General features: G+C 38.6%; 1 protein-coding gene across 1 annotated transcript; it reads left to right on the top strand.

The window, feature by feature from the left end:
* The first annotated feature begins 674 nt into the window (after positions 1-674).
* LOC105530753 (glycine N-acyltransferase-like protein 1) lies at positions 675-16,038 on the top strand. The gene is made up of 6 exons (XM_011968423.1): positions 675-801; positions 1,992-2,111; positions 2,804-2,911; positions 14,782-14,908; positions 15,189-15,366; positions 15,621-16,038. The coding sequence occupies exons 2-6, from the start codon at positions 2,034-2,036 to the stop codon at positions 16,036-16,038; spliced, it is 909 nt and encodes a 302-aa protein (XP_011823813.1). The 5' UTR covers positions 675-801; positions 1,992-2,033.
* The last annotated feature ends 2,949 nt before the right edge of the window (positions 16,039-18,987 follow it).

Genomic DNA, 18,987 nt, shown 5'->3' with positions numbered 1-18,987 from the left:
AGAAAGCTGAAACTGGATCCCTTCCTTATACCTTATACAAAAATTAAATCAAGATGGATTAAAGACTTAAATGTTAGACCTAAAACCATAAAAACCCTAGAAGAAAACCTAGGTGATACCATTCAGGACATAGGCATGGGCAAGGACTTCATGCCTAAAACACCAAAAGCAATGGCAACAAAAGCCAAAATTGACAAATGGGATCTAATTACACTTAAGAGCTTCTGCACAGCAGAAGAATTTTGCTGCAAAGTGTTAAAGGAAACTAAATATGGTCTGAGAAGGACTCTGTACTTCTACATTTGAGTCCTTGTGGGTGAAGTGTAACCTAACTTAATATACAAAATTAAAAACCTAATTTCAGAGCGTGCACCTGTAACAATACTTGAATGTTGGCCAATCCCAGCAGCCTTACATCACCACTCATAGACTGCTGACGTTCAAACAGTGTTTAAATAAGGCAAACACCCAGTCGACAGCAATCTCACTGTTTCTGTAACTCATTTCCGGTTCTTGGATGTCACTTTAACTTTTCTTCTCTATAAATTTGTTTTGACTTCAAGGCACAGCTGGAACCTCTGTGAATCTGCTGTGATTCTGAAGGCTGCTGGATAGACGAATTGTTCATTGCTCAAACTTCTTTAAATTTAATTCAGCTGAAGTTTTTATTTTATCAGATTGTGTCAGAAGCAGGATCTGAAGTGGAGCTTCCAGTATCCCCAGGAGCACTGAGTAAACACGGAAGGTACCTACAGGATACACTTGTGTCCATTGATCTCTCAGAGCTGCTGAGAATCAAAGGTAAGCTCTCTCTTGCATTTTGGAGTTTCACACATTTGTGTTTTAAGCTCTCTGAGTTTCCTTCAGCAAATCTGTGATCCAAACTGGGTTTGGAGTTGCCACAGAAAATGGACTGGGTCTAGCAATGAATTTGATCTGGGAATTAACTGGCTTGGATCTACTTAGAGGCCACTAACAGCTGACTGGGTCAGAAAATAAGTGGTAGTAAGCAGTAATGTTGCAGAAGTCATAAAATTTGGCTTTGGAAAATTCACAGGGATTTTTGCGTTCTACCCATTTGTTTCATGTTTCTTGTGCACCTAGGTAGGAAAATTCATTGGCTAAGTTAATCAAAACAATCTGAGAGTAAAGCCAGTATTTTGGGTAAAAATGGAGTCCTTAATTTCTGAAAAACCGAGTTCCTTCTGGCTTATACATTAGGCCTGGGAAGCAGCAAAGCCTTACAGAAATGGCAAAATCTTACTAAAGATAACTTAGAGTGGAACATTCCAAATGAAAAAAAGAAATGCATTGAACTACATTTAAAAATGAGGGCTCTCAGTAAGTCCCTTTTGTCTAAGAACCGTTTTGGCACTATGGGATGTCACCTGTTATGCTTTTTGGCATATTTGTAAGATTTCTGAATGTTAATTCAACAGAAGTTTACAGACACATTTCAAAATTTTTCCATTTTTTTTTCTTATTTTTGTAATGAAACTGGGACAAATTTCAAAATGGTTATAAATCTGACATATTTGGCCCTAAGGAATTAAAGAAAATCTTTGGCAACTTCTGCTCTGAGGTTTCCAGTCACAACTGTTCTTAGATATTTTCTATTCCAGAAGAAAGAAGACTCCTCGGGCATCTGATGATCAAAATACAAGGAAGAGTTATGATGGTGGCGGTGGTGGACTGTTCTGCTACAGGCATTTGGGAAGCTCACAGAGCTCTGAATATTCACTTTTAATTCATTCCACCATGGAAGAAAGGCATGGGTTTTGGAGCCATTCGTATATGGTTTCAAAATCTGACTCTGGCATTTATCCCTGTAAGAACTTGAGAAGTTTATTTAGTCTCTCTAAGTTTTGGTGTATTAAAAATGAAGATGATACTAACAATACCTACATCATGAGTGTTACTTGAATGGAGATGTGTAAAGTGAATTTTAAATTCATTTGGTCCTTTAACATTTTCCCTTCACTTCTTTTCAGAGTTTTTTCTTGGAGGGCTCAAGGACTGAAGCATCCCACAAAATGATTCTACTGGATAATTCCGAGCAGCTGCTGGCCCTATTCGAATCTTTAGCAAGGAGCATTCCTGAGTCCCTGAAGGTGAAGGAACAGTGGGAGGTCGGGGTAAGGGAGTAGCGGTGTTGAGGATAAGAAAATAGGCTCATGATTCTGGTCCTTCCTGATTTTGTGCAGAGGGTTGGAGCTGGGAAACAGGATGGGGTTGGGGACAAAGGAGGCATGTTAAGAGCTGCTGCTTCTCTTTGGGAACAGGCAGCTAGGCCCACTCTGCAGGTTTTGTCCCTCATTTGGAGTGGCGGTGGAAAATGGTGGCTACGAACATAGGTTTGGGGCCAGATTCAACAAATATGCATTGCAAGGTTGCCATTTTTTAGTCGGATATCATTGTGTCTGTTTCTTTAGCTTTCTGTGCGTTTACCTTTGGTCTTTTCATTAATAAAATGGGAATAATATCAGCACCTACCTCTTAAAGTTGTTGTGGACACTGAATGAATCCATACAATATAAGTGCTAAGAACACTACCAAGTGCCCAGCTAGTGCACAGTAGCTCTTTGGCATCACAAGAACACCTACCTTGTGAGTTCTGCCTGCTTGCTGGTGACTTCACTTCCATCAGTATGGTCCTGGAGATGCTGCTCATCTCACCATCACTGTCCCTTGGCCTTTATTTCCAGTAGTGTTCCTTGGCCTTTGTTTTTCTCTTACTCTTCACATCCAGATCCCCATCTCTGGGTATCTCAACCTCTCCTAGTCCTTCCCATCCCTCCTTCAGGTGTACGGCTCTGTGTATCACATCAATCACGGGAACCCTTTCAACATGGAGGTGCTGGTGGACTCCTGGCCTGAGTATCAGATGGTTATTACCCGGCCTCAAAAACAGGTAGGCACACAGACAAGGACTGATAAAGTCAGGCAGGCCCAAAGGGCCTGAGGAACTGACCAGTTCAGACACAAGGGCTGCTTTTATAGGGTGAAAGAAAATGTGAGTATTTTAAAACACTTCTTCAGTACTTGGCACCTTGCATGAGTGCCACATGTTCCTACTCTTCCTGTAAAGCATAAGACTCATCTGGGAAATGGGGTGGAGGGGGAAGGGGAGGAAAAAGACAAGGTTGACACTCGCAGATTAAGGGCCCTTTGAGGTGGCAGGAGTCACCTGCAGGGGCTGAAAGAGGCCAATTTACAGGGAAGGTTGGGTGTCTGAGATATCAGAACAGTGACTTAGAAACAAAAACTAAAGCAGAAGTCTACCAGTAAAAATTATCTCTCAGGGCCAGGCATGGTGAATTATACCTATAATTCCATCACTTTTGGAGGCCCAGTCAGGAGGATCACTTGAGGCCAAGAGTTTGGGACCAGCCTGTGCAACATAGTGAGACCTCATCTCTACAAAAAGTAAACAAAATTAGCAGAGCGTGGTGGTGAATGCCTATTCTCCTAGCTACTAAGGAGGCTGAGGTGGGAGGATGGATTAAGCCCCAGAAGATCAAGGACACAGTGAGCCAAGATCACACCACTGTACTCCATTCTGGGCAAAAGAGTGAGATCCTGTCTTTAAAAAAAAACAAAGTTACTTCTCAGGAAACAGGGAAGGGACTCATAATTACCATGTGTCAACTATGTGGAAGCACTTCTCTTGATAGTGAATGTCATCATCAGAAGTATCTTACGAGGGGAGCATTAAATCTCAAATTTAGAGATAAGGAAACGACACTGAGAAATATTAAGTTGCATAGCTGCTGGATTCCTGATGTTAAAGCATTGCCCAATCTGAATTCAAGTTTAGTGGACTCTGTCACTTTTATTAGCTATATAACCATAGGCCCTTCTCTGAGTTTCATCATTTGTTAACATGGGAAAAATAAGAGGAAGTTCTTCAGAGGATTGCAAAAGGTTTAAATGAGACACTGTACATCAAAGACTTAGTACGTAGCACATAATTGTAAATAGTATCTACCATAATTAGCCATTATTGGCTGAGTATATACAAGGAATAAATGATTAAGCTGAAATAGTAACACAAACCTAGGTGTATTTCTTTCCTAAATACTTCCCCTTTGTGTATGTGTGTTTCATGCACATCTGGTTAGTGAACTGAAAAGCCTCATGGCCAGCCCATCTTCATGTGGATATAGATGCTGAATCCCCAGATAACAATAAGCCACTCCAGGTCAAGACTAGTTTGCAAACTGGGTCAGGATTGGGAGGCAGAAAGTGACGAAGTGTTCCTAGCTTGTGGAACAAAGGGGTAAACGGGGTGGGAACCAGGCTGAGCCGAACACCTTCCCTAGGGATGTTCTTTTGATCTCCTGGCTTCCTGCTTAGTTTATTAAATTCCATGATCCAGTTTCTTCAAAGTGTGAGATGCTAAATAACTGTAGGAGGTCAAACAGTTCTTTTTACTTCAGTGACTTTGTATTTATTATGTGCTTTTAAGCAACACAACTATAGCATCAAACCATAACTTTCATGCATTGCTTTGAAAAAGGCTAGTTTTTACAAAGTGAGTCAATAAACAAAAATATTAAGATACAAAAGTTCCACGGCACACATATATGACCAAAAAAAATTGAAAGAATGAAATATGCTGTGATTTGTTTGGAAATACATTTGGAAATACATTCACCTAGTCTTATTCCATGCAGGAGATGGAATGTAGGAGAATTTATCTAAAAAAAAAATTATTTTTTTCTTCATTGGTTTTTAATCATAAGATAATATATGCTGATTATAAAAGTGGAAAAATCCAAATGATTTTGAGAAGTTAATAACCTCTCAGCTCCCTTCCACTCCCGTCCTCCTTTCCTACCCCTTGGGGTAATCAGTTTCCTCTCGCATATTAACACACAAAGGGATACTCACTGATGAATTCTTCTGTCATCACTTTTTAATTTGCCCTGTAACTTATGGACATCCTTTTGCATGAAGCAATACAGCACCAATGTATTTGTTTTAATAACTGGTATTCTATAGAGTCAACACAATGCTATTTAGTCAATCATTCTCCTGCTGTTGGGTTCAAATTGTTCATAGTACTTTGCCACTACAAAGACTGCTTCCATAAATATTCTCATATTCATGTCTTTACATCCTGGAAACTTTTAAAATACAATTGATTTCCAAAAGGGATGTCACCAAATTAGAGTTTATTTTATCATAAGTAGGCACTGCCAGATTACCTTTCCAGAGGATTCCACAATTTAATTTCTATTAGCAATATGTGCAAGAATTGTTTCCCCACATTCTCACCAGCACTGAATGTTATCCCTCTTTTAATATATACCACACTGGTGGGTGAAAATGGCAACTTATTGTAGATTTAATTTCCATTTTCCTGACTAGTGAGATTCAACATATTATATTTTCTTTTTTTCTTATTATACTTTAAGTTCAAGGGTATATGTGTACAATGTGCAAGTTTGTTACATATGTATACGTGTGCCATGTTGGTGTGGTGCACCCTTTAACTCGTCATTTACATTAGATATATCTCCTAATGCTATCCCTCTCCACTTTGCCCACCCCACGATATTCCCCAGTGTGTGATGTTCCCCACCCTGTGTCCAGGTGTTCTCATTGTTCAATTCCCACTTATGAATGAGAACATGAAGTGTTTGGTTTTCTGTCCCTGCCATGGTTTGCTGAGAATGATGGTTTCCAGCTTCATCCATGTCCCTACAAAGGACAAGAACTCATCCTTTTTTTATGACTGCATAGTATTCCATTGTGTATATGTGCCACATTTTCTTAATCCAGTCTATCATTGATGGACATTTGGGTTGGTTCCAAGTCTTTGCTATTGTGAATAATGCTGCAATAAACATACGTGTGCATGTGTCTGTATAGCAGCATGATTTGCAATCCTTTGGGTCTACACCCAGTGATGGGATGGCTGGGTCAAATGGGATTTCTAGTTCTAGATCCTTGAGGAATCGCCACACTGTCTTCCACAATGGTTGAACTAGTTTACAGTCCCACCAACAGTGTAAAAGTGTTCCTGTTTCTCCACATCCTTTCCAGCACTTGTTATTTCCTGACCTTTTAATGATTGTCATTCTAACAGGTGTGAGATGGTATCTCATTGTGGTTTTGATTTGCATTTCTCTGGTGGCTAGTGATGATGAGCATTTTTTCCACGTCTGTTGGCTGCATAAATGTCTTCTTTTGAGAAGTGTCTGTTCATATCCTTTGTGCGATTTTTGATGGGGTTGTTTGATTTTTTCTTGTAAATTTGTTTAAGTTTTTGTAGATTCTGGATATTAGCCCTTTGTCAGATGGGTAGATTGTGAAAATTTTCTCCCATTCTGTAGGTTGCCTGTTCACTCTGATGGTAGTTTGGTTTCCTGTGCAGAAGCTCTTTACTTTAATTAGTTCCCATTTATCAATTTTGGTTTGTGTTGCCATTGCTTTTGGTGTTTTAGTCATGAAGTCCTTGCCCATGGCTATGTCCTGAATGGTATTGCCCAGGTTTTCTTCTAGGGCTTTTATGGTTTTAGGTCTAACATTTAAGTCTTTAATCCATCTTGAATTAATTTTTGTATAAGGTGTAAGGAAGGGATCCAGTTTCAGCTTTCTACTTATGGCTAGCCAGTTTTTCCCAGCACCATTTATTAAATAGGGAATCCTTTCCCTATTTCTTGTTTTTGTCAGCTTTGTCAAAGATTAGATAGTTGTAAATGTGCGTTATTATTTCTGAGGGCTCTGTTCTGTTCCATTGGTCTATATCTCTGTTTTGGTACCAGCACCATGCTGTTTTGGTTATTGTAGCCTTGTCGTATAGTTTGAAGTCAGGTAGCATGATGCCTCCAGTATTGTTCTTTTGGCTTAGGATTGTCTTGGCAATGCGGGCTCTATTTGTTTCCATGTGAACTTTAAAATAGTTTTTTTTCCAATTCTGTGAAGAAAGTTATTGGTAGCTTAATGGGGATGGCATTGAATCTATGAATTACCTTGGGCAGTGTGGCCATTTTCACGATATTGATTCTTCCTATCCATGAGCATGGAATGTTCTTCCATTTGTTTGTGTCCTCTTTTATTTCATTGAGCAGTGGTTTATAGTTCTCCTTGAAGAGGTCCTTCACATCCCTTGTAAGTTGGATTCCTAGGTATTTTATTCTCTTTGAAGCAATTGTGAATGGGAGTTCATTCATGATTTGGCTCTCTGTTTGTCTGTTATTGGTGTATAGGAATGCTTGTGATTTTTGCACATTGATTTTGTATCCTGAGATTTGCTGAAGTTGCTTACCAGCTTGAGGAGATTTGGGACTGAGACGATGGGGTTTCTAAATATACAATCATGTCATCTGCAAACAGAGACAATTTGACTTCCTCTTTTCCTAATTGAATACCGTTTATTTCTTTCTCCTAACAGTATGTTGAACAGGAGTGGTGAGAGAGGGTGTCCCTATCTTGTGCCAGTTTTCAAAGGAATGCTTCCAGTTTTTGCCTGTTCAGTATGATATTGGCTGTGGGTTTGTCGTAAACAGCTCTTATCATTTTGAGACATGTCCCATCAATACCGAATTTATTGAGAGTTTTTAGCATGAAAGTCTGTTGAATTTTGTGGAAGGCCTTTTCTGCCTCTATTGAGATAATCATGTGATTTTTGTCTTTGGTTCTGTTTAGATGATGGATTACGTTTATTGATTTGCATATGTTGAACCAGCCTTGTTTCCCAGGGATGAAGCCAATTTGTTCGTGATGGATAAGCTTTTTGATGTGCTGCTGGATTTGGTTTGCCAGTATTTTATTTAGGATGTTTGCATCAATGTTCATCGGGGATATTGGTCTAAAATTCTCTTTTTTTGTTGTGCCTCTGCCAGGCTTGGTATCAGGATGATGCTGGCCTCGTAAAATGAGTTAGGAAGGATTCCCTCTTTTTCTATTGACTGGAATAGTTTCAGAAGGAATGGTACCAGCTCCTGTTTGTACTTCTGATAGAATTTGGGTGTGAATCCATCTGGTTCTGGACTTCTTTTTGGTTGGTAAGCTACTAATTATTGCCTCAATTTCAGAGCCTGTTATTCGTCTATTCAGAGATTCAACTTCTTCCTGGTTTAGTCTTGGGAGGGTGTGTGTGTCCAGGAATTTATTCATTTCTTCTAGATTTTCTAAATTATTTGTGTAGAGGTTTTTATAGTATTCTCTGATGGTAGTTTGTACTTCTGTGGGATTGGTGGTGATACCCCCTTTATAATTTTTTTTTTTTTTTTGAGACAGAGACTCGCTCTGTTGCCCAGGCTGGAGACTACAAAGTCTCTTTGTAGGTTTCTGAGGAGTTGTTTTGTGAATCTGGGTGCTCCTCTATTGGATACATATATATTTAGGATAGTTAGCTCTTCTTATTGAATTGAGCCCTTTACCATTATGTAATGGCCTTCTTTTTCTCTTTTGATCTTTGTTGGATTAAAGTCTGTTTTATCAGAGACCGGAATTGCAACCCCTGCTTTTTTCATTTTCCATTTGCTTGGCAGATCTTCCTCCATGCCTTTATTTTGAGCCTTTATGTGTCTCTGCATGTGAGATGGGTCTCCTAAATACAACACTCTGATGGGACTTGACTCTCTCCAATTTGCCAGTCTGTGTCTTTAAATTGGGGCATTTAGAACCATTTACATTTAAGGTTAATATTGTTACGTGTGAATTTGATCCTGTCATTATGATGTTAGCAGGTTGTTTTGCTTATTAGTTGATGCAGTTTCTTCCTAGCATCAATGGTCTTTACAATTTGGCATGTTTTGGCAGTGGGTGGTACTGGTTGTTCCTTTCCATGTTTACTGCTTCCTTCAGGCGTTCTTGTAAGGCAGGCCTGGTGGTGACAAAATCTCTCAGCATTTGCTTGTCTGTAAAGGATTTTATTTATCCTTCACTTATGAAACTTAGTTTGGCTGGATATGAAATTCTGGGTTGAAAATATTTTTCTTTCAGAATGTTGAATATTGGCCCCTACTCTCTTCCGGCTTGTAGAGTTTCTGCCAAGAGATCCTCTGTTAGTCTGATGGGCTTCCCTTTGTGGGTAACCCAACCTTTCTCTCTGGCTGCCCTTAACATTTTCTCCTTCAATTCAACTTTGGTAAATCTGACAATTATGTGTCTTGGAGTTGCTCTTGTCAAGGAGTATATTTGTGGCATCCTCTGTATTTCCTGAATTTGAATATTGGCATGCCTTGCTATGTTGGGGAAGTTCTCCTGGATAATATCCTGAAGAGTGTTTTCCAACCTGGCTCCTTTCTCCCTGTCAGTTTCAGGTACACCAACCTGATGTAGATTTTGTCCTTTCACATAGTCCCATATTTCTTGGAAGCTTTGTTTGTTTCTTTGTGTCCTTTTTTCTCTCAACTTCTCTTCTCACTTTATTTCATTCATTTGACCTTCAATCACTGATACCCTTTCTTTCACTTGATGAAATCGCTACTGAAGCTTGTGCATGCATCATGTAGTTCTTGCGCCATGGTTTTCAGCTCCATCAGGTCATTTAAGGTCTTCTCTTTGCTAGCCATTGATCTAATCTTTTTCCAAGGTTTTAACTTCTTTGCGATAGGTTCGAACATCCTCCTTTAGCTTGGAGAAGTTGATTATTACCAATCGTCTAAAGCCTTCTTCTCTCAACTTGTCAAAGTCATTCTCCACCCAGCTTTGTTCCATTGCTAGTGAGGAGCTGCATTCCTTTGGAGAAGAGGTGCTCTGAGTTTTAGAATTTTCAGCTTTTCTGCTCTGGTTTCTCCCCATCTTTGTGGTTTTATCTGCCTTTGGTCTTTGATGATGATGACTTACAGATGGGGTTTTGGTGTGGATGTTCTTTCTGTTTGTTAGTTTTCCTTCTTACAGGACCCTCAGCTGCAGGTCTGTTGGAGTTTGTTGGAGGTCCACTCCAGACACTGTTTGCCTGGGTATCACCAGCAGAGGCTGCAGAACAGCAAATATTGTAGAATGGCAAATGTTGTTGCTGCTTGATCCTTCCTCTGGAAGCTTCGTCACAGAGGGGCACCCAGATATATGAGGTGTCAGTTGGCCCCTACTGGGAGGTGTCTCCCAGTTAGGCTACCTGGGAGTCAAGGACCCACTTGAGGAGGCAGTCTGTCTATTCTCAGATCTCCAGTTCTCTGCTTCGAGAACCACTACTCTCTTCAAAGCTGTCAGACAGGGACATTTAAGTCTGCAGAAGTTTCTGCTGTCTTTTCTTCAGCTATGCCCTGCCCCCAGAGTTGGAGTCTACAGAGGCAGGCAGGCCTCCTTGAGCTGCGGTGGGCTCCACCCAGTTCAAACTTCCTGACTGCTTTGTTTACCTCCTCAAGCCTCAGCAATGGCAGACGCCCCTCCCCTAGCCTTGCTGCCACCTTGCAGTTCAATCTCAGACTGCTGTGCTAGCAGTGAGCAAGGCTCGTGGGCATGGGACCCTTCGAGCCAGGCGTGGGATACAATCTCCTGGTGTGCCATTTGCTAAGACCATTGGAAAAGCACAGTATTAGGGTGGGAGTGTCCCAATTTTCCAGGTACTGTCTGTCATGGCTTCCCCTGGCCAGGAAAGGGAATTCCCCAATCTCTTGCACTTCCTGGGTGAGGCAATGCCCCTCCCTGCTCTGTGGGCTGCACCCATTGTCTGACAAGCCCCAGTGATATGAGCCCCGTACCTCAGTTGGAAATGCAGAAATCAGCCATCTTCTGCATCACTCATGCTGGGAGCTGTAGACTGGAGTTGTTCCTATTCGGCCATCTTGGAACCTCCTTCTCAACATATTATATTTTCATATATTTATCAGTCATTTGGGGTTTACTTCTGAGCTGTTTATATTGTTTGACCATGTTTACACACAGTTTTGTGTCACTCTTAAAATTCTGTGTTTTGGATACCAGGGATACTAACACAAGGTATATGCTACAAGTTTATTGCCCAATTTAGAATTATTGTCTATTTTATTGATGGAGATTTTGATATGAAGAAATTTTTAATTTTCATGTAATCAAATATATTTTTCACTATGACTTCTGAGGTTTGATTTATTTTATTAATAATTAGGAAGATTTTTTCCAACTCCAAGATCATACAAGTGTTTTCTTATTTTGTCTTACAGGAAGTTAATTTTTACTTTTGATATTTTGATCTTCATTCTATTTGGAATATATTTTTGAATAGCATGAATTAACATTCTTTTATATTTGTCTTCCTTATGGCTTGCAAATTATGTTAGTACTATTTATTAAATAAGTCATTCCATTACTAAAACATAAATGTCTATTTTGTCATATAACGTGTCTATATATTTTTGTATCTATTTCTGTGTTTGATTCTAGTCTTTTCTCATGCTGTTTCATTGTTTTTGTGGTAAATTTTAATATCTAATCAAACAAATCACCCCTCACCAATCTTTTTCTTACTTTCTTATTTCTTATAAACTTAAGAGCTATATGAACATAAACTGATTTTTCCAGTTCCCCACCACCTATGCCAACTAACTATTGCAATTGTGATTGGTATTGGAGGAGTTTTTTTAGGCAATTGTGGAGGGATTAATATTTTTTGTGATAAATCTTTTCATCTAGATATATGGTCTCTTTCTCACTTTTTTCAGCTTCTGTTCTAGGTCATCTAGTAAAATGTAAGTGTTTTCCTGTGGTCAACTACCTGATTTTCCATTAAGATTATCCTTCAGTATTTTATACTATCTGTTAAGACTATTGAATTATTTTTCCTTTTCTATTTTAGAGCATTATTATTTTGTTATTGATTTTTATTTGCATTCTTGATTTCCAAATATGTCACACTATTCTTTAATCTCCTGTTTGTTTGTGTAGGGTGTTATTTGATTTTGTTTTATGTCAAAGTCTCTTGGATTTTCTAAATGCATAATACTATAATCTACAAACAAGGTAATTTGCTCCTTCATTGCCAATATTTGTATGGGTTTTTAGATTCTTGCCTTATTGCATAATGTACAATTTAAGAAAACAGTACCAACTAACAATAATAATAGTTCTCTCCTTGTCTCATTCCTGATTTTAATGAAATAGCTGTAACAACTAACATTTGGAATTGCATTTCATTCTGTCTTTACAGGTTTAGAGCATTTTCCTGTTCTTCCTACTTTCATAGAACATATATTTAGAATGGAGGGTACATTTTATGTTCTTTCATTTTTGTCTTTTCTTTTTGGCAATTTATATAGTCATATAATTTTTCTTCCTTTAATTTATTACACTGAAAGATCTTCTAGTCAAAGCCATACTGGCCTTTCTAAAACAAACTGTTCATGTTCACATTCTTTTGATATAGTACTGAATATTTTATTAGTAAACAAACAGGGGATTAAAAAATAGTGTGATATATTTGGAAATCAAGAATGCAAATAAAAATCAATAACAAAATAATAATACTCTAAAATAGAATTTTTGCATCTGTATTCATAAGGAAATATGGACAATAGCTCTCTTTTTGTTATTTCTTTACCAGATTTGGCATTAGGATCTTTTCATCTGTTACCAAAATCTACTATTAAAATTATGTGTTTGTTTTTCACTTATGTAGAATTTAAACATAAAATAATCTGATTTTGGCTACTTTTTATTTTTTAATTTCATCTTCCCTTTCCAATATAGGGGGTACACGTGCAGATTTGTTACATGGGAATATTGCGAATATTGGGTCTTGGAGTACAAAGAGATACCATCATGCTGGTAGTGAGCATAGTACCTAACAGGTAGTTTTCTAACCCAGCACCTTTCCTTCCACCTTCTAGTGGTCCACAGTGTCTACTATTATTCCCATATGTGTGTCCATGTGTGCTCAATACTTAGCTCCCAGTTATAGGTGAGAAAATGTGATATTTGGTTTTCTGTTCCAGCATTAATTTTCTTAGGATTATTGTACTGTGGAAAATAGTCTGGAAATTTCTTCGAGAACTTAAAACAAAGTTACCATTTGACCCAGCAATTCCATTACTAGGTAAATACCAAAAAGAAAATGAATCATTCCACCAAAATGACATGCATTTGCATGTTCATTGCTGCGCTGTTCACAATAGCAAAGACATGGAATCAACCCAGGTGCCCATCAATGGTAGATTGGATAAAGAAAACTGGCACATATATTCCTATGGAATATTACACAGCGATAAAAGAGAAAAAAACATGTCCTTTGTAGCAACATGGATGGAGCTGCAGACCATAATCCTTATCCACTTTTTAAATGGTAGATGTTTAATATAATTTCTGATTTTCCTATTAGTTTGTTGAGGTTTTCTGTTTTTTTTGAAGGTCATTTTGATAGTTTATCTTTGAGGGATAACATCCATTTTTTTTTTATCAGTAAATATGTTGTCCTGGAGTAGCATATAATCTTCTATTATAATTCTTTTGTTCTTTTCTCTGTTTCTGTTCTCATGTCTCATACTCTTTTTTTTTTTTTCGCTTTTTTCTCTTTTTCTCGTATCTCCTTTATAAGCCTTACAAGAAATTTATCTCTCTCATCTTCTATCTCTCTTTTTGCCATTTAAAAAAGAAACTTTTGGCTTTATATATCCTTTGAACTATGACTTGTTCTCCATTTCATTATATATAGCTTTCATTTTTATAAATTGTTCCACTTGTTTTTTTCTAGTTTACTTTGATATTCTTTTTATAATGCCTTGAATATTTACTGGGCTGTTTTTGGTCATTCTTTTAAAATTGGGTCTTTTAAAACATCTACTCTTTTAAATTTGCTGAGGTTTTAGTTTTGGCCATATTCAGGAATTTACATTTATAAAAGCATTCTCAAATTCTTGAAGGTTTCTAAAATTAGTTACACTATTTTCTCTTTTCCTCTTTAACTATACAATTTCCAACATAATATTAATATACTCACGGCTAAAACTCTCACATTTATTGTTTATATCTCCAGTGAGAAATAGATACTCATCTTCACATCAAGTTTGTGGCTTGCCAGAAAGGGATTACAAGTCTCTTTCTTTCAAACCCAGGAGTCTAACACCATATAAATTACCCAGAGTGCTAACAAAAATTCAGTTACTTCACTCTACTTTGTGGGCTTCTGGCTGTAAAGCCAGTGTCACTCTTCGAATAGGCTGATATCGTGTAGCCTTGGGGAAAGGCAATGTCTCGTTAATGCTTACATTCACTAAAATATCTTGCCCAAGCCCTGGACACTGTAGATTCTAGGACACTATAGATTCTAGGTGTCCAGTGAAACAGTAGGCACTAAAACTTAGAGAAATCATGGTTACATTTATTCTGATCCAAGTTTAAGGACTTAATCCTAGCAACAAAGACTCACTACAACCCAGAATGTGTCTCACAGGAGGTTATATATATAACAGAAGGATGGATACGTGTGGCCCAGGGGGTGACAGAAGCAGGGAGAGAAGCAATTGTTGCAATCTTCTGAATTTGCTGGGTATTTGGTGATGCTATATGTAAAATAAGTTAAGGGTGCAGTTGAGTGGGTAGAGAGAAAGGTGAGGCATCTTACAGCCTGATGGAGGGTGACTGATTTCATCCTGTCTTTGTTCTGTATCTAATAAACAGGTTTATAACTATTACCTCTCAGTGTTAAGTATTTAACAAACTCCAGTTACACAGGTAAGAGGTCAGCAGTAGCTTATAGGTCTAGGTTTTATTATCCGTGTGCCCAACTGCAGCCATCATGGGCCAGTGTCAAAATTTTCTTTTGAATTTTCATTTTTCTGATAATTGCAATCAGTGAGAGGTGAAGAAATAGTTCAAGGGAATGATCTGACCTTTCACCATCCTATACAGGAGATGACTGATGACATGGATTCATACACAAATGTATATCGTATATTCTCCAAAGACCCTCAAAAATCACAAGAAGTTTTGAAAAATTGTGAGATCATCAACTGGAAACAGAGACTCCAAATCCAAGGTAACGAGTCTGGAAGAAATGGGAAAGCAGCAGTGCTTCTCAAATTGTGTCTTCAACTAATGCCATTAGTATCACCTGAGAGCTCATTAGAAATGTAAATTCATAGAAACTCTGGGAGCTGGGAGAGGTAGAGCAATCTGTGGTGTGACAAGGACTCCATCTGATTGTGGTGTAAACTCAAGTTTGAGAACGACTAAGCACTGAGATATTAATCAGGTGGGAGCAGTGTAAGTAGAGAACTCCATGTCTGACAATATTGCTTTCTTGCCTTTCTTCCCAGGTCTTCAAGAAAGTTTAGGTGAGGGGATAAGAGCAGCTGCATTTTCAAAGTCAGTGAAGGTAGAGCATTCGACAGCAGTCCTCTTGGTTACGGAAGATATTCTGAAGCTCAATGCCTCCAATGAAAGCAAGTTTCGAAGCTGGGCTGAGACAGGCCACCCAGATGATGACTTTGAAAGGTACAAAAACATATGCTAATCATTTATAATTGCTAGTCCTTGTACATTTTTGTAATTCACATACATCAGTTTTGGAATGAAGAGAGGATGAATTCATTCCTAGGGATGAATAAAGATTGTCAAAGGTCAAAATATGCAACTTTGCACTGGTGGGTCTTTAAAGAAAAAGAGGTCCTGGGATCCCTAGATTGGGATGGCACCCAGAAATTACAGGAGTGGGATCAAACCTTTGTCTTTCTGTATGTTTTCTACAGGGAAATTCCCAACTTTAAGTATGGCCAACTGGATGTGTCTTATTCCGGGTTGGTAAATGACAACTGGGAGCGAGGGAAGAATGAGAGGAGCCTGCGCTACATCAAGCGCTGTATAGGAGCCCTGCCAGCAGCCTGTATGCTGGGACCAGAGGGGGCCCCAGTCGCATGGATAACCATGGACCCTTCTTGTGAAGTAGGAATGGCCTACAGCGTGGAAAAATACCGAAAGACAGGCAAAATGGCACAGGTGATGGTGCGATACAAGAAGTATCTGCTTCAGAAGAATATTCCATTTTACATCTCTGTGCTGGAAGAAAATGAACGCTCCCGCAGCTCTGTGAAGGCGGCGGGTTTCTTTGAGGCCTCCTGTGAGTGGCACCAATGGACCTGCTACCCACAGAATCTAGCTCCATTTTAGACAATGAAGCTGCTTAGCAATTTGGGCAAGCCATCTCTTAATATTAAAGCAGACACCACAGAATAGCTTTCTTCACTTACAAATGTCGATTGGGCATTTGTGATACGGCAGGAACTCTTTCGCACATGGAGCCTTGATGTTAAAAGACGCAGCCGTGCTCTTGAGGAGCTTACAATCCAGGCTGGAGGCAGGGGAGGGTATAGTCTTTAAATATGCTTAAGCGTTGTAGGGAAGGACGGGGTTACCAGTAAACATGTCACCAGAAAGCCAGGCTCAGTTCTTACCTCTGGGAATCAGAACTCTTTATGAAACTTGGTTGATAGAATCTACTATCTGGAAGATAAATAAAGAACTTTAATAAAATTGTCAACAGAATATACCTAATTTATATTGATACTTTATTGGAAATAAATACCACTGCTATGTATGGATTTATGACGCAATGGCGACACTAAAGAATGGAATCCATCTCTTAGTTTAGTGACTAGCAAGGTGTCAAAGGTGAAGCCTCAGACAAATGGCCTTCCTAGGCTACCTTTCATCATTGTTATGCAGAATAGGATCTCCAGAGAATCAAGTGGGCTGGCCTTGAGGCCTCTGCTATGGAAATGATATTTGTTTTGCCTTGTTTCTCCTACTCTTTCTCATTTCCTCAACATTAGTGAAGCATGGCACAGGACAAGGTGTTGCCTGTGAGTCCAGTTATAAGTTCAGCTTTTAGTGTTTGCAGCACTAATATCTTAAGGGGTCACGGGCATTCTGGGGAGAAGTGACCACTAAAGTGAAGACTGAAGAGTGAGTAAGAGTGAGCCAGATAAAAAAATCAGAAAAATCCAGATGATGGAAAGGACATGTGCCATGCACTATCATAATAACTTTCTAATTGAACACTTATATTATAATGTCTGAATCCCTGATTTCAAAAAAAAAAAAAAAATGCACTTCATGAAAAAACCATGGCCTCATTTGGCTCTGCTCTCGCACCCTGACATTGGAACTTGGATTACTGTGAATATTGCAGCTATAGCAAAAAGGAAAAAAAAATGGCATTTTTATTCTTTCTGATAGTCTAAAATTTAAAAAAATAAAGAAATTTTAATACAATTGGCTTTTGGAGTAAAGTCTGCCAGTATTAACCAACAACTATCCTCATATCTCCATAAAAAATAAATGTCCACAAAATTGAATGTTTATACTTGATGCGATTTAAAAGTGTGTAATTCCAGCACCTAAAGAATTCTGTAGGTCATGGAGCTTTTAGAAAACTCCAATTCATCTTGGAAGGCTGTGGTAGATCTGTTACAGCTTAGTATGAATCAATCCAATCAGATTTCTAAACTTCTAAGACCTGACTGATTTGTTACATTGACTGAAATGAAAGCATGGTCTGAGAAAGAGAGGAAACATGTCATTTGGGATTTCTAAGGGTGGAAAATTCTGACAAAAAAAAAATAAACTCAGGAACTTGGGTAATATAAAAACTGCTATATTTTGGCACTCAAGAGGCAAAATCTAATACAGATGACGAAAGAACGCAAAGCAAATAAAATTTGCCTATTTCAAAATGATGCCTCTGGCATGTCCTGTGTCCAGAAGAGGATGTTCATTCAGGGTCTGGGGCTCAGGTCATCTTAGCACAGCCCAGTTGGCAGCTTCCCTCCTCTGCCTCTTCCCTGAATGCAAGCCAGCTTCCCTTATCTAGCCCTTCATGGTCCTGTTAAGATAGTGATTCCTAAACCTTATCATACACTTGGATTGAAACAACAAGTAAGCGTGGGAAAGAGGAAAGAGGAGTTCTAAAATATGGCAAAAATAAGTCCAAAATTATTAATAAACACACTAAAAAAGAATGGAGTAATGTTCCTATAAAAATATATGAGTTTCATACTGAGTTAAAAACAAAGTTCAAGAAGCATGCATTAATCAGCTCTGGCTGTCATAACAAAATTTCATAGACAGAGTGGCTTACACAACAGAAATTGATTTCTCACTCTTCTGGAAACTGGGAAGCGATATGACAAGGCTCTAGTGAGGTAAGTTGCCTTCTGAGTCCTTCTCTCAGCTTGTTGATGGATGCTAGCTCTTTGTGTCCTCACATGATGGAGACAGAGGAGAGCTCAGACTCTCTTCCTTTTCTTAGAAAGACTTAATTCCATCATGGGGGCTCCACCCTCATAACTTAATCTAAACCCAATTACTTCTCAAAGGCCCACCTCCAAGGGCATTGGGAGTTGAGTCTTCAACATATGAATTTGGGGGTCACTGTCAGTACCTAAGAAAGCATATCTCAAATAAACAACACACAAGGGTTCACAGAAAGGAAAAGGATATACTAAATGAATGTGAAACTGAAAAGTAAAGTTATACCATCAATACTAGGCAAAATAGAACGTAAGATGAACATCTGATAAATACAGAATTCTCCCACAACACAGGTCATGAATCTGCCTCACAACACAACGCAACTACAAAATATGTATGGCAAAAGCTGACAGACATACAAAAAGAAAAATGCAAATCCACAGTCTCAGTGGGAGAACTCAAAAAACTTCCCTCAGAAAGCAACAGATGATGCAGACTAAAAATAAAGACAATTTGAAAAAATGCCATCCCAACTTGATATTTCTGGTGATGTTGGGGTTATCTGTTTATTGTGTATTTGAGAACTTCTGTTCATCTGTTTGTCAAACTGACCAGCAGGTGGTGATGAGGAGGGAAACACTCCATCTGGAGAGTGCTGGCCACTTGTCTCTAGGTCTAGAGGCTCCTGGCCCCCCTCATGATCATCACCTATCAGGAGCAAGCACTGCTGATACAGGGGCTGAAAAGAAATTATTAAGCAGTCAGTGTGGGTAAGGGAGTCCTCACTTATGGTTTTTCTTTTAATAAAAAAGCAACACCCATATAATTTCTTTTCTAACAAAAATCAGCCTGAAAAATCAAGCAAAG

This window comes from Mandrillus leucophaeus, unplaced genomic scaffold (assembly GCF_000951045.1).
Source record: "Mandrillus leucophaeus isolate KB7577 unplaced genomic scaffold, Mleu.le_1.0 Scaffold842, whole genome shotgun sequence".
Classification (NCBI taxonomy): Eukaryota; Metazoa; Chordata; class Mammalia; order Primates; family Cercopithecidae; genus Mandrillus; species Mandrillus leucophaeus.
Note: the sequence above shows the minus strand (reverse complement) of the source record. Positions and strands in the feature narration are given on the sequence as shown.

Coding starts and splice junctions, on each gene's coding strand:
- LOC105530753 (XM_011968423.1), top strand. CDS start 2,034: ATGATTCTACTGGATAATTCCGAGCAGCTGCTGGCCCTATTCGAATCT. Junction 2,112..2,803: donor GCATTCCTGAGTCCCTGAAG/GTGAAGGAACAG, acceptor TCCCTCCTTCAG/GTGTACGGCTCTGTGTATCA. Junction 15,367..15,620: donor CCAGATGATGACTTTGAAAG/GTACAAAAACAT, acceptor TGTTTTCTACAG/GGAAATTCCCAACTTTAAGT.